The sequence below is a fragment of the Syngnathus acus genome, chromosome 8 (assembly GCF_901709675.1).
Source record: "Syngnathus acus chromosome 8, fSynAcu1.2, whole genome shotgun sequence".
NCBI lineage: Eukaryota > Metazoa > Chordata > Actinopteri > Syngnathiformes > Syngnathidae > Syngnathus > Syngnathus acus.
In genome coordinates this window covers 3,055,108-3,077,503 of record NC_051093.1, presented here as the reverse complement: position 1 = coordinate 3,077,503, position 22,396 = coordinate 3,055,108, and the positions used below count along the sequence as shown (strand labels likewise).

The following is a 22,396-nucleotide window of genomic DNA, read 5'->3' as shown; positions in this document are numbered from 1 at the left end:
CGACGGGTCCCATTGTTGAGTTGCGTGCACGGACGGCGCGATTTGATCGGCAGTGCAAGCGCACAAAATGCACGTCGCCACGCATTGCATTCTGGGATGTGTAGTCTGAGGAGGCGCGAATCGCGACATGCTCCTTGTTTGTCATGATGGCAGATACTGCGTTCAACAGTGTGTGGTGTTGAAGGGGGATATTTATTTTAATTTGTCATCACATCAATACAGCAACAACAACAAAACACAGCTAAAGCATTAAGGGAAGACGAAAACAAAAGAAAATCTCCCAACATGGCGCTGCTCCTTTTCCCGCTCGGCCCGGCTCGGCACCATTCGGCTCGGCTCGGCTTCTCCCGTTCATGTGGAAAATAAAATGAAAACTCTTGTAGACAGCAAATGATCAATTGGCGTGCTTTATCGGTTTTTCCAGCTGGTCGTCGTCGTCGTGCCGCGCGCATGATGACGCGGTGCGCGGCAGGAAGTGTGTTGTCGTCGTCGTTGTCGTCGTAGCGGCGGCGGACAGCCAAGAGGCAAAAGTCGAGCGTGCAAAAGAAAAACAGCAGATGCCCAAAAAAAAAAAAAAAAAAACATGGTTCGTCGCTGACGGCGCAACGTTCTGCGATTGCATCGCACGCCGACGCAACTCGCTTCATTTAGCGGGACGCGGAGGCCAGCGGAAGGGTAAGTTTGAGGCTGCAAAGCAGCTTCCCCCCACTAAAGGGGGCCGCGCGCGGAGGGTCGACATCTTTGTGTAGCTGCGGGGCTAGCTCAGTTAGCTTGGGCGGCTAGCGGAGGGGCTAACACGGCCGCCGGCCGAGGCTGATTGCGGGAAGCAGTCCGCGTCTTGCGTCTGCGTACATTTGAGAGTGAGCATTGTGGTGGCTGGGTGCTTGGTTGGTTGTTTGTTTGCTTGCTTTATTGCTGTCAAGCTGAGAATACGAGCCAGGTTCCTAAACAGCTAGCCGGCGAGCTAACGTTGTCGGGCTGCTTGTGGTTAACGTGCACAATGGCGTTTTCGTCAAAGTCAAACATGTTCTTCAGCGCCGCCGTGGTCGCCGCCACTGGGCTGATTTGGCCCCGGGTCGACCGCGCTGCGCGCTGTGCGCTGTGCGGGCAGGTAGGCGGCGGCTCGTCGCTGAACAGCCCTTGTCATTTTTGTTGTGGACGGAATCATCCCGTCAGCTTGCTCGTTTGGGTTAACGGTGGAGGCGGAGAATGACGCTCCGTGAAAGGAAGAGCCGCGCGGCGGGAAAGATGCTTGGCTTTGTCCGACAGATGCGCGCTGGAGTCGGGCCAAGGTCAGGCGGTCCCCTCCACGCGCGGCCCGCTCTTCCCCTCAGTCTTCCTCTCCCCTTTTCCCCCTTCACTTGCGCCAGCACGTCAGTCACAGAAAGCCATTGGCACATTCACACGTAAACAACAACACGGCATGCTAATAGAATGAGATTATCACTTGAAAGTGGTGTCTGCTGACATTTGCATAGAAACACCGAAGACATCAAGTCCGGTTGCAGTCCCTTACGTCATTCCTACTTAGTTTTGTAAAGTGGACTTGGGCTCCATGCATACTGCAGGTCAATATCTTGGCCCATATTTTTTTTTTTTCAAAGGCAAAGTCAGCTTTATTGTCATCCCTTCATATGTCAGACACACAAAGAAACCGAAATTCCGTTTCCACCATCCCACGGGTGACGAGACATACAAGTAGGCGACACAAAAAAAAACAAGAATGCCCAAAACCATAAATAACAAATAATAATAAAATAAAATAAAATGAGCGATGAATAAATAGACAGAGCCCATAAATATGAGGGTCAAAACCGAGCCAGTGTGCATACAGCAAGAACAGACGCTACGCTGAAAGGGGGAGCGAGTTCAGGATCCTAACAGCCTGGAGTACGAAGCTGTTGGAAAGTCTGGTAGTGCGGGAGCGCAGGCTCCTGTACCGCCTCCCAGAGGGCAGAAGTTCAACACAAAGAGTGAGGCGGGGTGACTCACATCAATCACATCTTGGTCGCCTTGCGAGTGAGATGGGAGGTGTAAATGTCCTTCAAGGAGGGGAGAGAAGCACCAATAGTCTTGCTAGCCGTTTTCACAATGCGCTGCAGGGCCTTCAAGTCTTGGTCAGTGCAGCTGCCACCCCAGACAGCAATCAGCTGGAGAGGACGCTCTCAATGGTGCCGCGGTAAAAAAGTAGTCAGACGGCCGGAGGAGACCCCGCTCGCCTGAGTTTCCGAAGGAAGTACAGGCTGGCGCTGGGCCTTCTTCGCCAGCGACGTGGTGTTGGTGGACCAGGAGAGATCCTCACTGATGTGCACCCCCAGGAACCTGGCGCTGCTCACTCTCTCCACCACAGCACCGTCGATGGTCAGCGTCAGGTGTTGGGCGTGACCCTTCCGAAGTCAACGACAATCTCCTGGTCTTGTCGACGTTTCAGCAGGAGGTTGTTTGTCCCTGCCCACGCGGTCAGAAGGTCAACCTCCAGCCTGTATTGAGTCTCGTCTCCCTTGGTGATGAGACCCACCAGAGTCGTGTCCGTCAGCAACTTCACTATGCGGTTTGCCGCTGGCAGGTGGCAGCGCAGTCATGCGTCAGAAGGGTGAAGAGCAGCGGACTGAGCACGCAGCCTTGGGGGGGCCCCTGTGCTCAGCGTGATGCTGGCGGAGATCTTGTCGCCAACACGTACCACCTGTGGCCTCTGACAGAGGAAGTCCAGTAGCCAGTTGCAGAGGCCGGTACTGAGGCCCAGCTTGTCAAGTTTGCTGATGAACCTGCGGCACAATGGTGTTGAAGGCAGAACTGAAGTCCACAAACAGCATATGTGAACCTGTATGCATGCAGATATTAATTAGATGCAATGCAACTCCAGTCTGAGTGTGCAATCGTGCTCATCCAAGTGTCATCTGTGAAAGAGCATTTAATTGTTGTGTTACTCTACATTGCTAGCAGAGACAGATGCAGAATGTTGTATTTGCAGTAAATGAATCACTTTTAAATCTGGTGAACTCAAATATGCTGCTACAGTGTCGGGAAGCCCGCCCCCCACAACAGACTGGTTCATGAGCAAGAACACTTTATTTCTCCCACATTTGACTAAATACACATTCTCTCCCCCCCCCCCCCCTCCTCTCTCTCTTGTCTCCGTAGTAACGCCTCACAGGCCAACCTGCCAGGGCGTGGCCCGATTGGCCGTTGGGGAGAAGATGGTCGGCGTATTCGAACTGATGAGCAAAGACCCTCTCAAGCGAAAGCCCCTCCCACCCGTCCCTATAGGCTCACCGACGGCGGTCGCGCCGTGGCGACTCCACCTGAAATCTGCCAGAGTACTATGCGCATTGCATGATATGAGTCGTGCCAAGGGGTTCCCCTGTAAAGAATGTGATATGGTCTGCCCCAGTACTCCAAGTCTTCTAGAACATTGAAAAGCACATTACCAGCAAGGAGAAAGTGCACCGTGTTTGAGTGTGAACAGTGTGGAAGAATTTACAAGCACGCCGCTAGTTTGGCCAACCATAAAAGTCCCACGAAGTGGGCTCCTTCCAGTGTCCCGTCTGCACCCGCACCCTGCCCAACGCCGGTTGCTCTTAAAAATCACCTTCGCATACAGCACCTTGTCCCCGAGTAGCGCTCACAGAGCCGAAGAAGAAACGAGGAGGTTTCCCGAGGAAGGAGGCCCTACGAAAGGGACTACGCCTCGGCCAGGAGCTCTCGGACGGCTTCGGACGCTCTCCTTGAACAATAGCGCCCTGCAGGCCACGAAGGTACCAAAGTTTCCCCCGATCGGACGACGCCTGGGACCGGACCGTTCAAGTGCGACCAGTGCGACAGAACCTACCGTCATCACGGTAGCTTGGTAAACCACAAGAAGTGCCACCAGCAAGGAAGCTTCAAGTGCTCTGTGTGCTTCAAACAATTTAGCAACCTGGCTGCCCTCAACAGCCACGAGAGGACTCACTCAAAGTTCAAGAGCCCCGCAGCGTCCATGGTGAGCGGCGGAGGCGGCCTCCACCAGTCTGAGCGCGGTGGGGGCAGCGGCTCTCAGGCCACCCAGAGTGACAACGCCAACTCCTGCTTCTTCTGCCACCTGTGCCAGATTGCACTCCCCAACAAGGCCGATTTCCAGGAGCACATTCTCCTTCAACAACAGCACCGTCGCCGTCCCTCGGACTGTCCCGAAGCTTTCCCGGCATCATGCCTCACAATTTGAGTGCAGTGCGATCGCCGGCATACACTCCAGCTCTCGGGACCCTCTACCCCTCCCGCCTTTGCCCGGTGATAAAGGGGTCCCTACGACCCCATCATGGGCCCTCCCGTCAACAATCCCATATATACGTGTGCGTACTGCGGAGCGGGACATCCCGACCTGAGACCCTTAAAGTACACTATCCTGACGCCACGACCCCCACCCGGCCATCCCACGGCCAGGACAGCTCCATACTCAACTCGGATTCCCAGGGCTCTGTGTCATCTTCATCGGGAAGCCGCGTGGCCCAGGCCGGCTCTCCGGATGACGGCGAACGTCGCTTTCAAGTGCGGCGAGTGCGGCAAGAGCTATCGGCACGCCGGCAGCCTGGTCAACCACAAGCGCTGTCATCAAACGGGCCCACTATCAGTGTAGCGGTCTGCTGTAAGCAGTACCCTCATTGGCGGCGCTACACAGCCACCTGCGAAGCCACAAGGGCCGCTCCTCCAACCAGCCTCTGGGTGACGGGAACGACTGGTTATCGCCGGAGCCGCTGACGTTGGACTCTCAGCAGAGCTACGTGCAGGAGAGCAGCGGCGCCACCACGCCCATCTCTCTGCCGGGAAACCTCACGGACACTGCCCACTTTGTACCGGACGGCGGTCACAGCAACGCTTTGGACTCGCTGGAGTTCCACGAGCGCTTCGACGGGGGCTCCGCCCACCGGCAGGCCGACCGCCACGTGTGCGCCGACTGCGGTGAGATGTATTCCGACGTGTCCGGTATCAAATCGCACATGTGCTCCCGCCGAGGTCAAGCGCCGCCACAGCAGCAGAGTAACATGTCCAACGGTTTTATCGGCAACATGAACTACCACACCTCTAGTAGCAGCTCCATGCAGGCCTCTGGCGGTCTTAAGGAAGGGACCGGTCAGCGGCAGTACTCCCAGACCGGAGGGAAGAGGATGGCAAATCCTGACAAGGATGACGACGACGGAGAAATCTACCAGTGCTCCGTGTGTGGGAACCATTACGCCAGCCTACGAGCCCTGCGTAGCCATCTGCGAAGTCACGCCAATAATCCCTCCGGTCCCGGACCATCTAGTCTGGAGCAGGACTGGCGGATGATCTGCTCCACATGTGGTCAAAGCTTCTCCAGGAAGCAAGACCTCCTGAATCACCAACTAGTCCACGGTCCGCAGAGACCCGATGACCAACAACAGGGCATCGGAGCTGCTTTCGGCCAACGCGGTGACAAGATGGACGGGCGCAACCACATTTGCGTGGACTGCGGCATGTTCTTCGCTGACCGTCACCACCTGATCACCCACCTGTGTCCCGGAAAGAATCGGGCCGGCTCGCTCAGCAAGCAGGGCCTCAACGGAGCCAAAGGGATGTCCGGAGGCGAGGGCATGGGCGGCGGGGTCGCGGGCGGAAGCCGTGACCTCGGTGGGAATGGCCGACGGCCAATGTTGGACCAAAGTGACAAACCCCACAAGTGCGACCAGTGCGGGCGAGGCTACAGACACCCGTGTTCCCTGCTCAACCACAAAAAGGTCTCACAAGACTGGCGTCTTCCGCTGCCTGTATGTCAGAAGCGTTACTACAACTTGCTGGCCCTCAAGAACCACCAGAGGACTCACTTTGACCTCAAAAGGTACGCCCACCGTTTTACTTTGCCACCAGGTCAAGGGTCAGCTGTTGAGGGATGGTCAGTCCAACCATCAACAGGTGTCATTGCCAGCCGTGTCAGATAATTCTGCCTAGGTTGGTATCGGCAGAATAACCGATACCTTGAAATCGGCCTGATATCGGTGCCTGGTACTTGACTATCCTTAGTCTAACTGTTGACTTGTGTGACTTCTATTGTTGACTTATTAACTGCGATGAGCTAAATTGACGTGTCCCTTCTAACTCCAGGCACAAGTGTGAAGAATGCGGGAAGGCCTTCAAGATCCAAAAACAGCTGATTAATCACCTCCGTCTCCATGAAGAACACCGGGCCAAAGGTCTGGTCCGCACCGGCCCCAACGGCTCGCGCTACCAGCAGCCCGGCCCGTCTCAGATGGCGAGCATGCGAGGCGAGTCTTCCAAGGGCCCCGCCGTGGGTGTCAAGTACGCTCAGCAGGGCTTCAAAAAGCCCTACTCGTCGGCCGGGACGTCCAGGCCTCAGAAGTTTGACCCGGCGGAGAGCGGGCGGCGGCCTTTCGCCTGCGAGGAATGCGGCAAGACGTACCGGCACGCGGGCAGCTTGGCCAATCACAAGAACCTCCACAAAATCGGCGAGTACCATTGCAACGTGTGCAACTCCACCTACCCGAATCGGCTGGCCATGAAGAACCACCTGCGCCTCCACTTTGCGCAGAAGAAGCACAACTGCCAGGAGTGTGGCAAGGGTTTCCGTACCCAGAGGCAGCTGGCCACGCACACCACGGCAGGCCTGTGCAAGGGCCCGCAAGGGCCCGGAGCCCAGATGGACTTTGAGTGCGACGGCTGCTGCGAGGGCTTCTCGTCGGCCGAGCAGCTGGCCGCAGCACGGACTGCCCGGCCCCAGCACATGCCGTCCTCGTCGTCGGCCGGACAGCTTCGGCCAACGTCAGCGTAGAGAGGAGCTCTGTGGACCTGGACTCGGATGAGAGGCCTTACGCGTGCGACCTGTGCAGCTGCGCCTACAAGCACGCCAGCTCTCTGCTCAACCACAAACACACGCACAAAACGGGCGACTTTCCGCTGCAACTTCTGCGATAAGCCCTACACCAACTACATGGCTCTGCGCAACCACATGCGCATCCACACCAGCGCAAGAAGCACATCTGCCACACGTGCGGGAAAGCCTTCCGCCTGGCCCGCTTTCTGCGCAACCACCAGAAAGTCCACGAGGAGGGCGCCACGCCCTTCGCTGCCCCACCTGCGGCAAGAGTTTCCAGGGCAGGTCCGGACTGGCTCGACACCGCTGCGGCGACAACCAGGTAGGCCTGGACGTCAGGAGGAAGACGCCCGGCGGCACGGGAGAGGGTGACGAGTGTCGCTACACGTGAGTTGTCCTCGCTTTGTTTAGCATTTTTGGAACTTGTCCAAATAGTGAAGATGAATTTAGCTCTGCACATGTCTATTCCAGGTATATGATCTCCAATCCGGCTTCCTTGGGACCCATTCGCGTGCCGGAATTCGATTTTCTGAAGTTTGGACAAATTGAATTAGTGGAGAGACCAGTTAGTCACCCCCGTTTGCTTTCAGTTAGCATCCACTCTGTCTTTGTGCTGCTGATGTTGTGTGTCCGTGTGTTGCGAGAGACCGCCCACCTGTAGACAAGATTAGGAAGAGGGCGTGGGGGCGGACCAGGGTGACCTTGCCTTTGGGCCGGTCCCCCTCGCCAGGCCCCTGCTTCGGCCGCTAGGAAGTCTTGTTGGCTAAGCCGGATTGCAGATCATATACTGTAACGCTAACGTAATACCGACGCAGTACCGTAACGTTGACATGATGAGCGCTTCTACTCGGCATCTAACGTTGAATCTGTGCGCAGGTGTGACCAATGCGGACGCTCCTACCGACATGCCAGTTCCCTCCTCAACCACAAGAACACGCACACGCTCGGCATCTACCACTGCGCCGTGTGTCTCAAGACCTACAACAACCTCCTGGCCCTCAAGAACCACCGCCGCATCCACTCGGAGATCCGCCGCCACCACTGCCACGACTGCGGCAAGACCTTCCGAGTGGCCTCGCAGCTCTACAACCACCGGCGGGTCCACCAGAAGCAGCGGGAGCTGACCTGCGCCTCCTGCCGCCGCGCCTTCCCTACGCAGGCCAGCTTCCGGCTGCACATGGAGATCAGCCACGGCCAAGCGCCCCTGCGGCCCCCGCCCCATCGCCACCGGCCGGGCTGGGGCTCGGGCCTTGACCTCACCTTGATGCAAGAGCAGGGCGCTGGCGCCGCAAACCGGGTCCGCGCACGGCAGGCGTTAGCCAAGGCTCACGTGTGCGACCAGTGCGGCCGCTCCTACCGCCACGCCAGCTCGCTGGTCAACCACAAGAACAGCCACAAGACCGGAAGCTTCTTCTGCAACTCCTGCCACAAGCAGTTCCCCAACCTGATGTCCCTCAAGAACCACCGGCGCATCCACACCGAGCCCAAACGCTACCAGTGCCCCGAGTGCGGCAAGTCCTTCCGGGTGTCTACGCAGCTCATCTGCCACCGCCGCATGCACACGAAGGAAAAACCCTTTACGTGCTCGCAGTGTGACAAACGCTTCTCCTCCAAGTCCAACCTCAGGCACCACATGAAGGTCCACTGGGCCGACAACTCTGCGGCGACGCCCCGCAGGATTGCCGGCCCGCCGCCCAATTTTGGTGGCGCCTTTATCTGAATTTAGCTTGCTAGCGGGGCTCGGTGCACCAGAGACAAACACAAACGCGCTCTGGCCGAAGCTAGACGTGTGAACGTGCTCAAACGCGCTTCCTGGACACACACACACTCAGCGAGACTCAAGTGACAGATTGGCGGAGCTAAGGCAAGGTGCTTGAAGAGGCGGGACTTTGACTTTCATATACCCTCTGCCCGTAACGCTTGTGGCCTCTGCATTTTGGACGCTGTCTCCCGCAAACAGGATTGGCCCACGTGCGAGTGGGTAATGGGCGTGTCTGTCAGGAAGATCCGCCTCCTGATTGTGTAGGATAGTTAGCGTGTTATCAATACACGTATGTATCGTACGTGTGTGTAGTAGCAGCAGCGCTAGTGTGTAGATGTCTTTAGAGCTGTGATGTCCCATAATCCTTCTGGTCCCCTGTGCTAAAGGGACCTTTGTATCTCCTAGCGTAGCTTTTGCCGTATTTATTGATTGGACGCTGAGGTGCTAGTTAGCGTCATGATGTTAGCGGGCGCGTTTGACTTTATGTACGCTTAGTTTGAAGTCACGTGACTTTTCTAACGTCTTTTGATAACTTGTTAACTTGAAACTGCTGAGGACTGAAAACAAAACGGACGACAAATGTGCGTCGTCCATTCACTCGCACGACGACCGTGTGCAAATGCTGGATGTCATTCAACGAGAGAGGCGTGCGTGGAATTTCTAAATGAAAGAAGTGGACTGACTGGCCTCCCGGGAACCCGTGTCCTTAACGTTATTGTTTTAATATTGATTGTGCTTCTTTTTACACTTGTATGACGAGTCTTCGCATGTCACTTTGTACTTTGTATTCCGTGTTTTGACATCAAACTCGACTGTAAACTTCATTTACACGCATTAAAAGACTTCCACAAACACGCTTTGCTTTTGTCGACGCAGTCAAAGAACCAAGTCATCTAAACCAGGGGTGCGCAATACGGCGATCGACCGGTCGATCGCCAGCTCGCGAGTTCCCTCCAATTGTCAGAACCCTGTTTTTTCTCTTAAACTTAAGAAAGGGTATAAAATTAGTAAGAAGTATCACTTTCATAGGGAATGGGAGTAGGACTTTTTTTTCTCACGATGACAATTTTTTTAATATATATATATATATAATAAAAAAAAATTTTTAGTGGGTATATCTTTGTGACTTGGTCATTTCAAAAGTAGCTCGCGAGCTGAAAAAGTTTGGGCACCCCTGATCTAAACCTTGTCTGTCCATTCACACATATTTTAAACCTCTCCATTTACACACATTTTGACAAACACCCGTCTGTCCATTCAGTTAGCTCATGAAAACACGGCCTGTCCACTCAAATAGATCATTAAATCTTCCATCTCAAGGGCACCCACCCTGAAGGGGGCGTGAGTTTGCACTCAAGCAGCAGACTAGCTATCCAGGCTACTCGGCAGGTTGTTTGACGTGAAAGCCGTTCTGACACATGATGCAGGATTACTCGTCATGTTTTGGCCTGAAAACGACTTGATACGAAGTGTGGACTGAAGCTAACGGAGGCGACAAGGTGACGCCAGCTCGTCCTCGCTGTGCCAACTTTAGAACGTGTCAGTGAAAAGAACATTCTCCCTTCAAGAAACATTTCGCGAGACTCTGTAAAGGTTTACCGGCAAAGTAAAAGGCTTCGTCTTTAAGTTAAGGTAAGTCGTTGAAACCTTATAAATTCCACCTAATATCAAAGATGAAACTATAGCAGAAATACTCATTCAAAAACTACAATGTGTTTGTGTCTGGCTGCTAATTGAATTGAATGATACTAAATTTGACTCCACGGCTGTGACTCTTACGTAGTATAGACGTCCCTCATTCACACATGTTCACATCTATCCGTCTATTCATTGATCTCATCGTCCAAAATTGTCCAAACATCAAACACTCGCCGTGTCAATACAGATCTAAACATCCATCTGCACTTTAATTTCTATCATACATCTAAGTAATGCATGTTTGTCCACACACGCATGGAAACAGAAAGTAGGCGCATGAACACTGAACAATCCTTCTTTATTTCTTCATGTTTCAATATTTCTGTCAGGGTTTGATTATTTTTTTGTTTTTTTGTTTGTTGGAAACTTAAAATGTTGGACACATTTAGAAAAGACGCATCTGCATAGAGTTGTCATCTTAAAGATCCATGGAGGGAGGTGGGACGGGGACAGGGAGCGAGAGAGCGACTGGTCAGGGAGTTGTGGGGGCTCGGGGGGGTTATACTGGCACGTCACACCAACGGAAACAAAACAGCCAACAGCAGCACGAGGGAGGGGGCAGGGCAGGGGAGCTGTTGCCAATCGAAGGACGGGGATCTTAAGTGTTTTGGGAGGGCGGGACGGATGGCTTTTACGTTACACTACGCACACACAAACACACACTAAAAGAAACACACAAGTTGCATTTCCCGTCAAAGTTGGGCGAGCCGAGCGGATGTCCCGCTGTCTGTCCTCTTTAGTGCCGAGCCTTGACGCCGCCAAAATAATATTGCACTTTGTCCAGTTCGGCCTGCCTGCGGGGGGCCGAAGGGGCGGACGGGGAGGGGCCCCGGGGCGAGGAGGCCCAACGAGACGGATAACTAGCACGGGCGGACGGGGCCCCAACCCCGACGGTCGTCCTTTGGCGGAACGTGCGCCAAGAATTCGAGAGACAAAATCGGCAAAACGGAGGAAGCACTTTCGGCCGAGACGCCGCTAGGCGCTTTGGGACGCCAAGAAGACGGCTAAAGTGGACGCCAACCCCGCCCCGCGACGCCAAGGTGGCGGCCTGGCAGCTAAAGAGGATCGGACGCTCCAGCACGCCGTCAACTTTGTCTGGAATTTTCTAGATAAACATGCAGGTCATCTTTTTGTGGTTATTTACAATAATTACACATTCTCGTCTCCATGGCGATCAGAACAACAACAACGACAACAGCAAAGTCAAAGTCCTTCTCGTGACTCCTCCCACTAATACAAATGAATACTGACTCGGGGGGGGGCGGAGCACAAAGATGTGGGCGGAGCGTCGGATCGATGGCGAACATCACGTTGTCACGGCGACCGGACCAGGAGGAGTTTTGGTTTGGAGAATGCTTTCAGGAAGACAGAGCGCGTCGTCGTCGGCACTACAAACAGCACTACAAACATGGAGGACGCTGCCGCGCAAATTGTCGGCATGCTAACAGCTAACGGCAGGCCGTCTTTGGAGCGCTCGCCAACACCTTTTCGTTTGTTTTTGTCAGAGCGGGAAAAAGCGAGCGTCATCGTCGTTGTTGGCTTCCTGTCGCTCCAACAGCATGGGGGGGGGGGCGGTGCTTGGGGGGGGCACCCCGGGGGGGATGTGAAAAGATGCCGGCTGACGTGCTAACGTGCTAACAAAGACAGAGCCGATGAGCGGTAAAGTGCGCAACATGGCGGCAGGTCGGGATACGAAAAACATCACCATGCAAACTCCACAACGCTTTGCATGCTTTTTCATTGTTATTTATTATTTCTTTCATTTTTTTTACTTATTGTATCTTCACCTTTTGGAGGAGCGGTGACATGGGATTGGGGGTAGGGGGCCCTCGCGGGGGGGGGGGGGGGGGGGGGGGGGGGGGGGAGAGGGAGCAGGGATGTCCTGATCCACGCTGTCATCTTTCCAAAAATACAAAGGACAACACTGAGGCTGTTTTCAGAATTCTTCGCTTATTCCCAACGACATCCTATTGGGATTTTTCTAGAGCGGACCTAGATAGTTCCTCAAACGTCCACTGCAAATCCCTCAGTAGTGATTCAGGACAGGACATGAGTGCATCGTTCCTGACTAGCTCATCACTAGATGGAGATTTTTGTCTAGTGGATCTAGGTCAAGGCTCTCAAACTTGTGACCTGCTGGATGATCTCCAGTAGCCTCCACACACGTCGAGACCCCTGACCTAGATCGTCCCTAAGATGCCTCTGGAATGAGTGAATGGTTCCGAACACAGCAACGATGAGCAATATCATCCACTCAATCCTGACTCCCAAATAGCTATGTACAGTATCTGTACTGTACGCAGGTTTATGTAGTGGACCAAGATAGTTCCTAAAATGTCCTGTCAAAAAGTCCCTTTGAGGACTGGGAAGTCAGGAATGAGTGATCGATTCCAAAATCTCAAACACGTCTTCACCTTCCTTCGTGCCGCCATGTTTGCGTTTGTTGAGGGACGATGATTGTGGCGCACGTAAACCCGTCCGAGACGTCCCAGCGTGACCCAATTTTACTGACTGCTGTGGAAAAGGAGCAACTTGTTTGGCTGTCAGGAGGCGAGCGAGCAAACGAGGAGGCGCGGCCGACGGGTTTGGTTTCAACACAACACGAAAAAACTTTGGTGCACACGCAAGTCGGTTTTGGTTTCGGGAATGAAAAGAAAACATGCTACAAACGCTTGCTTTTGTTTTGTTTGCCACAACACGTCACACAGCTAAAAGCGTTAAAGACTACACAACACGCAGTAACTGAACAAAGCCACTGGATCCCGCTTCCTGTTAGCGTCCAAGCCGCCGTGCTCCGTGCTAGCTTGGCTCGCGATGCCAATACCGATGCCGGGTTGTAACGAGAGCGATCGCTCGATGACGTTATTGCTTGAATGCCGAGTGCCGTTTGTGGTGTTGGGGTCCTTGTTCGCCTCACTTGTGGTGGGAGGCAGGCCATAGCATCACAGAACCACAACAATTAGACATGCGCTATGCTAACAAAGCTAATGGTGCCAAGCTTGTATGTTTTTCAAACATGTTACAACGTTTGGACCCACTGAGGAAAAAAAAAACCCATAAGGCCGCAAACATGTTATTTCCTTAAAAGGAAGTTCACTATGTGAACGTCTTTTTGTATAGTTGCACTCTGGGGCAAATTGACCATAACTCTCTGGTGCGGTTTCACCTTAGTTCACTCGACTATACTAACTACTGGAGAAGGAAGTTAGCTTCCTGCCACGAAACATCTTAAGACGCATTGTGGGTTATTTCCTCCACTGTCTTGAATCTTGTGTGTACTAGCTTAAGCTAGGCTAAAGCTCAGGCGATGCTAGAGCAAAACTAGGATGCCGAGCAACTTTGTCGACGACTACAAATGCACTCGGCCAGACGGAGGCGATAACGACGGCTCTGGCGATGTCAACAGGAAGTGACGTCAACAGATAGTGACGGGAGGCGGTCATGTACAGTAAAAGGAGCACCAAGCGCCGCGAAACATGGCCGCAAGACCAAGTGGGCGGGGCTGCGGTCAGTGGGCGGGCCGGTCACACTTGTAATCGAAACTGCATAGATTGACTACCCTGCCCCTGACTCTATGCCACCTGAGGCCCCTCCCTCCTCCCCACCCTTGGCTTGATGTGTTGCCATGGCAACCTGCCACCTTCAAATGACCCCCGCAGCCCTCCCCCTAATCATAAACACCGGATTTTGTTCCAATCAATCAAGTGAAAGTGGGCGGAGTGTTGACTGTCATGAATGACCAATGAGGGGTGCTCTCCGAATCAGGAAAGACTCGTGGGACGCTTTGGCTGTGTTGGGAATCCGTCACTCATTCCCGATCGCAATTTAGATATTGTGGACCTAGATAGTTCCTCAAAGGTCCACTACAAATGCCTTTGTAGTGATTCGGATGTAGGGAATGATTCCCGATGATCCATGTAGAGCTACGTAACAAGGCCATTACGAGAAAATACTCAAATTAATCATGAGCAAATACAATAAAATAGAATAACGATCTATTGTTTTAAACTGAGTATTTTACAAAATTCTCTACTTATATTGAATTTTACGCCACAATTTTATACATTTTTTAGCGTAACTTTATACTGTATTGCAAATACCAAAGATGGCGGCAAAGGACTACTTTTGTCCAAATTAAACTCCTCAACTCACTTCAGCACCAAAATGCCAGCAGATGGTGTCAAAGTTATATTGTTACTCCTTTTGGGCGGAGTGTGAGTTTTTCAGTGACTATCAGAAGACAGATTCCGGGGAAAAAAAATCTATGAATGCCAAACAGCGAATATGCGGCTTGTGTAGATGATAGCATGCTCGCTACACAGTGTAACAAATTGTTGACCCCCAACTCTGGATAGCAGGCGCTATATAGTGACTAGGGAGGAATTCGGAACACAGCCATTGTGCGTGTTTGTCGGAGGGCGGGGTGGCGGTCTATTTGTGCGGGACTGCACCGGTGGACTTTTCCCGCCAGGCTACGCTGTCGCCATCACCGTCTCGTTAAAAAAAAGGAAAGCGACGCTCCAAAGAAGAAAGAAGCAAAGTAAAATGTGGACGGCGTGCGAGCCGGTTTACGCTCTTTACACGGACAGCGTGGTGCATTTCAGGGTGTTGCTTTTGGTGGGAATTTTGGACCTCGGCCCACCCCAAGTGTGTCCCGTTTGCTGATTGGTTATCTTCTTGCATTTGTGGTTCAAGTTTTTGGGCTTTTTTTCTTCTCCGGCTCCCGTCCGTCTGCCGCAGTCGGTCGTCACGGCGACGGGCGTCGTCACGGCGGCGATGGCCGTCGTCACAGCGACGGACGTCGTCACGGCGGCGACGGGCGTCCCGGAAGCTCAGAAGCCCAAAGTCCCGCCGATGGTGGACGCCAGGACCACGCCCAGGATCACGCAGCAGATGATGATCATGATTTTTTTCTGAGGGAAGACATGCAACCGTTACACAGGCAAGGACACTCGGATCAAGGTCACTGGACGATGCCAATCTCAAGTCCCAGGAACTGGACATGTGGATCCCGGGGTCCATTTTTCACAGAGAAATATGGACCCTCAATGTCTCGGCTGCTCCTAGAAATTCTGTCCATAAATTGGAATCGGTGACAAAGGGCAACTTTGCTGGAAACGATCCGACAAACTGTTGACACAGGACTCGGTTGCGGTGGTAGTTTTGATTGTGGTCGCGGTTTACCTTGCGAGCTTGGCTCTGGTACTTGACGGCCTTCTTGGTGTCGGAGACGGCTCGCTCCACATAGTCGACAGAGTGCTCCACATTGTACTCGATTCTGTCGATCATCTCGCCCTGAAAACCAGCACAGCACAGGTGAGTCAAGGGTGGTCCCAAGGTTTTGAGTAATACAAGAATCTGGCCCATACTACCTACCTGACTCTCTACCAGCATGGCCATGTCCACAAACATGTCGTGAAGCTCTCGGATGCTGTTCTCCAACTTGATGATCTCGGTGTGCCGGGTCTCGATCTCGTTCAGGGCCTGTTTGGTCATCTGGGAATCCATCTTGATCTGACAAGTCATTGACAGGTCGGGAACAGCTCATTCACAAGTCTTTGGCACGTCTGTGACAAGTCTCGGACAGGTCCACATCAAGTCATTGGCAGGTCCGTCCGTGATAAGTCATTGACAAGTTAGCACTGACCTTTGACCCCGGACCGTAGCAGGTCCTTTACATGATCGTGACAGTTTTGTGACAAGTCAGGAAGAGGTCCCTAACATGTTAGTGGTGACCTTTGACTCCAATCCATAACAAGTAAGGTGTGATGACTTGGCCTCGGAGAGCTGCTAAAATGAAGGGGGGGCGGGATAACACCAAGTGTCCCCTTCAAATTAAAAGCTCGTGCGGCGGCATCATGTGACAGAGGTCAAGTGACAGAGGCCGTGTTCACTTGATGTGTCAGCGCACCCGCCAGACGGCGGCCGTTTTGGCCCGCGGCCATCTTGGCCGGCGGCCATGTTGGCTAGCTTAGGTGCGGTGCTTACATCATCGGTGAAGATGGCCAGCTTGCCACTCTCCAACATGTCTTCCAGCTCCTCGTTGGTGGTGGTTCTTCCGGCTACACACACACACACACACACACACACACACACACACACACACACAGGGTAGCACACACAAGTTAGGTTGCCTGTTGTCGTTGCGTGTGCGAGACGTGTGCCACGTACTGATCTCCAGCTGCCTCTGAATGCGGTCCTTGCAGCGGTCTCGGTATTTGGACTGCGTGGTGTTGTACTCGGTCATCACCTCCACAAACTTGCGGGACAGCGTGGAGTGCTGCGGGGCGGCATCGGAATAAAACATCACATCTACCGTAAGGCGGTAGAGTTGCCTCCAGTGGGACCTAGTCTTGTTGCATGAACTGGTGAACTTGTTCCGTAAGAATTCACCTGCGTCTTGCGGATCCGGAGGTCTGCCGAAGATCTGTTGAGACCTTCTTCCTGCTCGATGCTTTGCTCGATCGCTGTGGGTAAACAGGCGCCGGTGCTTTTATTGTGAAAACACCAAGAGCGCCTGACTTCCTGGCCAGAGATTACCTTTTAATTTTGAACGAACTTTATTGGCAGTCTTCTTGATGTCGGCCGTCAGATCCTCCAACTCCTGTTTGGTCTCTGCGGGTCACATGTTGTGGTCACTTCCTGTCTGCACGCTCATGCAGGATTAGCAATACGCTAACTTGCGTGTGTGGGTATGAAGATGATAGGTCGCCATGGGAAACACCTTTCCCCATCATGCTTTGCCTCAAAGGTTATTAGGAGGGATCCAAAGGTCATGTTAGTGAGGGGCTGTTGTTTGACCAGACAAACTCACGTGCGCTTAAGCGAGTGGACGCGCCGGACGCAGACGACTGGCGGGGTCGGCATGCAACATGCAAACGTAAACGTGGCTGACGGGAAGCAAGAGAGGGTTTGAGAAACAAGAACAAAAAAAAATCAATCATCGCGGATCACATGCGCACATCAAAGTGGACGTTGGCGATGTTGAGGCGGGACATTGCAATTGTGCGGCAGTAATGACCTCATTAACAGTGCCCCCTTAAGTCCTCCAAAACTTTTTTTCATTTGACTCATGACTCAACTATATAGTCCAACCATATCATGTTGGCGCAGTGCAAATTAAAGCAAATGCTTTTGAAGATTTGAATACGGGCATCACGTGACTCTTGTCATCTGCCGAATGGCTCGACGGCGAGCCAAAATGATGCTAACACCAATGACTAGCTTAAATCCTGCCACGCTAACATGGAATAATATTAGCTTACTTTCATCAGGGTTGGGCGCAGCCAAGATGGCGCTGTGCTGCTTCTTCACCTGCTCCACATCCTCGGACAACTTCTCGATGCAGCCGCGTATCTCCTCCACCTGCACGTATACACACACACAGACACACACACGCTTCCTGTCACAACACTCCAACATGGATGACACATGGCATCGCCGCAAACAGGATGTTGGTGTTTACGCCTCACCGGCATTTTGGCAGGGTTAGTGTGTGTGTGTGTGTGTGTGTGTGTGTATCGATTGTGACATGCGCGTTACCTGCTCAAAGAACTCGTCCATGAAGTGGTCTCGATCCACCTGCACCACCTCCTCGTCATCATCACTGTCCTTAGCCTGCAGTTCAAACACACAACGTCACACAATTGCAACTGCTCATCGTAACATGATTTGCCATTATATAATAACCCAGGCCAACTCATATTGCTCTTTGGAATGTTCTATGACGTATAAGCTGCTCCTGAAGGGGAAAAAAAAAAAAGCCCGCGGACCAATATGGAACCATGGGGTGGGGATTGGGGACCACTGTAGGAAGCCACGCCAACCCATGGACAAACATGTCCAGCAAGTCTGGCTCAACTGATAAGCCCACACACACACACACACACACACACACACACACACACACACACACACACACACACACACACACACACACACACACACACACACACACACACACACACACACACACACACACACACACACACACACACACAGACAATGATGTGACATGGAGGTCCAGAATACCCTTCACAATAAAAGCATCTGGAAGCAGATGTGCTCAGTGACAGTTACCATGGTAACTGTGTAAACTTCCTGTCTGCACACTCTCAGGTTGAACACGCACACATGTACAAACACACAATCCAAACATGCAAGCACACTTGACACACATTCACACACACATGGAGCAGTGCAAATAAAGGTGATGTGGTGTGTATTGTGCAATGTGAAGCGAGTGGGGGAGGGGGTGGCGTGTAGCAGGGGTCAGAGAGTGAAAGTGGGGGAGGGGAGGGATGGGTGGATGTGGGGGAGGGGAAGGACGGCAGGAGGATAGGATGGAGTCAACTGCATTTACAGAAGGGGGGGGGGGGCGGGAGGGCACTGCTACAAAATGTCTGCGGCTCCTAATAAAAGCACAACGCTTCTCCACATCACGTTTTCTATTTTCTCTCTCACACAAACACACGCACACACAAGTGAAGAGTGACTCGGGCTCATGTGAAAATGACCTAGCTGCCATCTATGGCCGCTGTGCCCTTCACTCCATGGCTGGATGTCGCGCACACAAACACACACACTCACACAAAGACAACCACGCGCAAACACACACACACACACAAACATGCACAAAGATGTTGAAAAGTTTCCAATCGCCTCCATTTTGTAGTCAATGGGTTTTGACGCAATCAGGGCTAACCTGTTACCGTGGTAACCCTTCAAGGCATTCTTTCACATGAGTGATGTCAGACGTGACATCAGAAGGCAATGTGACCTCTCAATCCCAGCCTTGTGCCTCGCCACAAAAAGTCAATGGTTATGTCGACCTCAACTGCACTAACTATATTATTATTTTTATTAATCACACTGTTTTTGTGTTATTATTAATAGAGTGTTTCCCTGCTATGTGTCAGAATTTGAAGCGATCTTCCCTCGGTCTATTTTTAGATACAGTACAGTAGTGGACTACATGGTTGACGCTAAAGCTTAAATGACCAATCAAATACGTCCTAATCTCTATGTAGGGATTTCCATTTTGTAGAATATAGCAGAGTTGAATTGAGATTAGAAACGATTAATCGAATCCTCTCAAATCTCTACGTAGAGGATTTTTTAAATAGTGAACTGTATAGTTGACTCTTGGGTCAAATGTTTTGGAACACTACTCGGAATTAGCATAACATTTATGCTAACGGCTGTTAGCCAGTCTATGATGTTTTGCATTATATGTTAGCATGGAGCTAGTGGACTTTGTGTTTTGCTTGAACTGAAATGTGCTGTTCCAGTAAATAATGTCTAATATTCTTTTGTTTCTTGGATGTGTTTTCAGCCAACATTAACTGGCAGTGACGAATAAACAGCTTGAAGCATGCCCACAACGGTACAAGTGAGGGTCTTCATTCCCTTTCATCAAAGTCACGTTACAAGACAGCAAAAACGCAACAACAGGTAAGAAGGCTGAGTAATGATAAAGGCTGCCGTTACCAGCCACTGATGGACATGGAGTAAGTCCTCCTCACCAGTAGTCGGCGCTACACTGTATTTGTCACGTATCTCTGCCCACAATGAGCAGTCATTGTGCTCATTAATAATAATAATAATAATAATTAATAATAATAATAATCTTTTTTTCTGGACACTCAAAGACACAAGATGCATTATTTATGCATTCACACTGTGGTGGTAAAGGACGTTGTGTAGCGACAGCTGCCCTGGGGCAGGCTGACAGAGGCGTGGCTGCCAGTAGGCACACCACGGGCCCTCCTTCGGACCACCACCAAACATTTACACCAGTCGGGAGTCGCATCGGAAGCAAAAACAGCCGCCACGACCTGCCACTTCAGCTCACACAACCCTCTGGTGTATTGCAACAGCATCAATGCAAAAGACAGACAGCTCGAGGGTCAAAGATGGACCGTTTGGAAAAGAAGGCAAAAAAAAAAAATCAAGTCTCAACGTGCTTCTGTGCTACCGCTCATGGCAAAGAGGAGAAAAATTTAATTTTCATCTTGAGAAAACATCTTGTGAATCATCAGAATTTATTTGGGACACAAAAGATATTTTGGCAGTCAAAGTGTGAAAAGACATCAGGTGAGAATTTTTTTTTTTTTTTAAGATGTTCTGACCGTGGGGAATGCCAGCACGTGTCAATCCTTCAAATACTGTGCAATCGATTATCGGAATCAAATCATGAAAATGACATTTGTAGTTAACATTTACATACGTATATACTTAACATTTTGATTTCAAACGTGGCCGTTAGATTTATTATTTGTATTTACGATTGAAGTTGGTCATAAATGAAAAAACAACCAAAATTCACAGCGGTTTTTGAAGCATTGTTGGAAAATGAATGTTTGAACATGTTGCCGTTACCCTGATCAGAAGCCCCTCACAAAACGGCGACTCACAACTGTCAACAACATTGCGCCAATTCAAATTTTGGCTTTTTGAGGGCCAGTGCCGAAACTAATCTGGGAAAGGTGCCGTCAAAAGAATGTGTATGTTTTGCCATCAAACGTGATCAATTTCACGTTATAACGAGATTCATCACGATTCGTTTCCAGAATTTTGTGAGTCGGCAAGCACAATTTGCTTTACCCGGCCACAAAAAAAATGATGCGGCGGGCCCCATGCGCACCCGCCGCCTTCATTTGCACACCTGTGCCTCACATACATGTGCTGTGGATGGATGGGTGGATGGATAGAGAGATAGAAGGCTGGAGGGATGAATGGATGGATGGATGGATAGTTTATAGGTGCTGCAGAGTGCCCCCCCCCCGCCCGCAGGAAGCATCAGCTGTTCAATGGTGGAAAGAAGGAAGCTTGCGTGCGCGTGGCGGCCCTTAAAATGGGTGAGGCTGGAGGAAGGAGACCTCCTCCAAGGCCACCGTGACCCACTGACGTGGCTTTGAGGGCTTAGGGGGGGGTGTCGGAGGGGCACTGGTTAAAAAAATGTCTGCATTTTCTCCTCCTCCAGCAGGTCATCGCGCGCGCGGACGAGGAGCCCATCTCTTTGGCCTCGTGCGCGCGCCCGAGGCCTCTGCGTCGAAGCCCGCGAAAAACGGCAAAATGTCACGGACGCGCCTCATTCACGCACACGCGGGGGGACTATCAATCACGTGACGGCGGCACGTCTTCATCCCTTTGCATGTACGCGCGCACGCACGGAGGCCGCACGAGGGGGAAGAAGAGGAAGAGGAGGGAGATGGAGAAAATGTCAGCTTACGCTCCGCAGTTCCGCCGTTCGATCCTTCATGGCTGCTCGACGACCACGTACGCGGCTGGTCCGGGGTGGGGGGAGCGGGGGGCTCGAAGATGAACAGTATTATACGGTTGGTCCGGGAGTGAAGGGGGGGATCTCTGTCGTCGGTTTCCCGCCGCAAAATTCCCCCTTTGCGATGTGTCGCTAATGAAGAGGATGGCGAGAGGAAACGAGAGAGAAGTCTTCTTCTTCCGCTTGTTCTTTTTTGGCGGCCCCTCTCGTGTGGTTTGGAACGCAGCTGCCCCCCCCGGCGGTCCTCTTCCTCCTCGTCCTCCTCTTCGTCGTCGGTGCGGTCACAGTGTGGCCCGCAACGCAGCAGCGGGACGAGCGAGTGGGGGAGGGGCGGCGAGGCGAGGAGGAGGCGAGCGGAGAAAGAGAGAGAGGAAGAAGAGAAAGTGGTACTGATGCTGCAGAAAAAGAGGGGGAGGGGCGAGGGATGCGGAGGGGAGGCGCCCACTGCGCACGCGCCCAACCCTCACCGCCACCACCCCCCACCCCTCGGGCTGACACCGCTGTCGCCCTCATGCGGCGGCAAGAGGAACTTTTCAGGTGTGTCTGCACATGCAGATTCTCTGCTGCTCTGACTTACGAGTGGAATTTAAATCATGACAATTAAAAGACACAACCTAATCAGACAAGCAAAAACTTAAATCCATAAAACAGTTGTCATCATAGAAAAGTCATGAGACATGAAAATTCTGAATGAATAACATTTAATGACCTACATTTGGTATGTTATAGGCACCTGAACTATCAACTTCTTTTAAAAATAATTTCAATGATGGGGTTGATTATATAAGTTAGATCTATGGATGTAAACATTTTGCAACATAATATAAAGGTT

The 22,396-nt window shown here is 52.0% G+C and overlaps 2 protein-coding genes and 1 long non-coding RNA gene across 4 annotated transcripts; 2 read left to right on the top strand and 1 right to left on the bottom strand.

Moving 5' to 3' along the window:
- Nucleotides 1-713: 713 nt before the first annotated feature.
- si:dkey-89b17.4 (zinc finger protein 646) lies at nucleotides 714-9,440 on the top strand. The gene is given in 22 exon segments (XM_037257428.1): nucleotides 714-860; nucleotides 3,142-3,447; nucleotides 3,450-3,506; nucleotides 3,509-3,570; nucleotides 3,572-3,601; nucleotides 3,603-3,673; nucleotides 3,675-3,795; nucleotides 3,797-4,135; nucleotides 4,138-4,234; nucleotides 4,237-4,269; nucleotides 4,272-4,402; nucleotides 4,405-4,518; nucleotides 4,520-4,597; nucleotides 4,599-5,732; nucleotides 5,734-5,758; nucleotides 5,761-5,833; nucleotides 6,097-6,754; nucleotides 6,757-6,900; nucleotides 6,902-6,968; nucleotides 6,971-7,072; nucleotides 7,075-7,210; nucleotides 7,700-9,440. Coding segments are annotated over 21 exon segments (4,566 nt in total). The 5' UTR covers nucleotides 714-860; nucleotides 3,142-3,197; the 3' UTR covers nucleotides 8,544-9,440.
- A 418-nt stretch (nucleotides 9,441-9,858) lies between these two features.
- LOC119126315 lies at nucleotides 9,859-19,936 on the top strand. The gene is made up of 2 exons (XR_005098630.1): nucleotides 9,859-10,217; nucleotides 19,618-19,936. It is a non-coding gene; the product is annotated as an uncharacterized LOC119126315 (long non-coding RNA).
- stx1b (syntaxin 1B) lies at nucleotides 10,563-21,947 on the bottom strand. 2 transcript variants are annotated; one of them, XM_037257479.1, is made up of 10 exons: nucleotides 21,517-21,939; nucleotides 17,826-17,900; nucleotides 17,549-17,648; nucleotides 16,824-16,898; nucleotides 16,677-16,750; nucleotides 16,455-16,563; nucleotides 16,272-16,345; nucleotides 15,660-15,797; nucleotides 15,468-15,578; nucleotides 10,563-15,196 (listed from the first exon to the last, which is right to left on the bottom strand). In XM_037257479.1, exons 1-10 carry the CDS (start codon nucleotides 21,544-21,546, stop codon nucleotides 15,116-15,118), a joined length of 867 nt encoding a protein of 288 aa, XP_037113374.1. In that variant the 5' UTR covers nucleotides 21,547-21,939; the 3' UTR covers nucleotides 10,563-15,115. The 2 variants fall into 2 exon arrangements, with proteins under 2 accessions (XP_037113374.1, XP_037113373.1); XM_037257478.1 differs by having other exon boundaries at nucleotides 15,468-15,797; nucleotides 21,517-21,947.
- Between the last annotated feature and the right edge of the window lie 449 nt (nucleotides 21,948-22,396).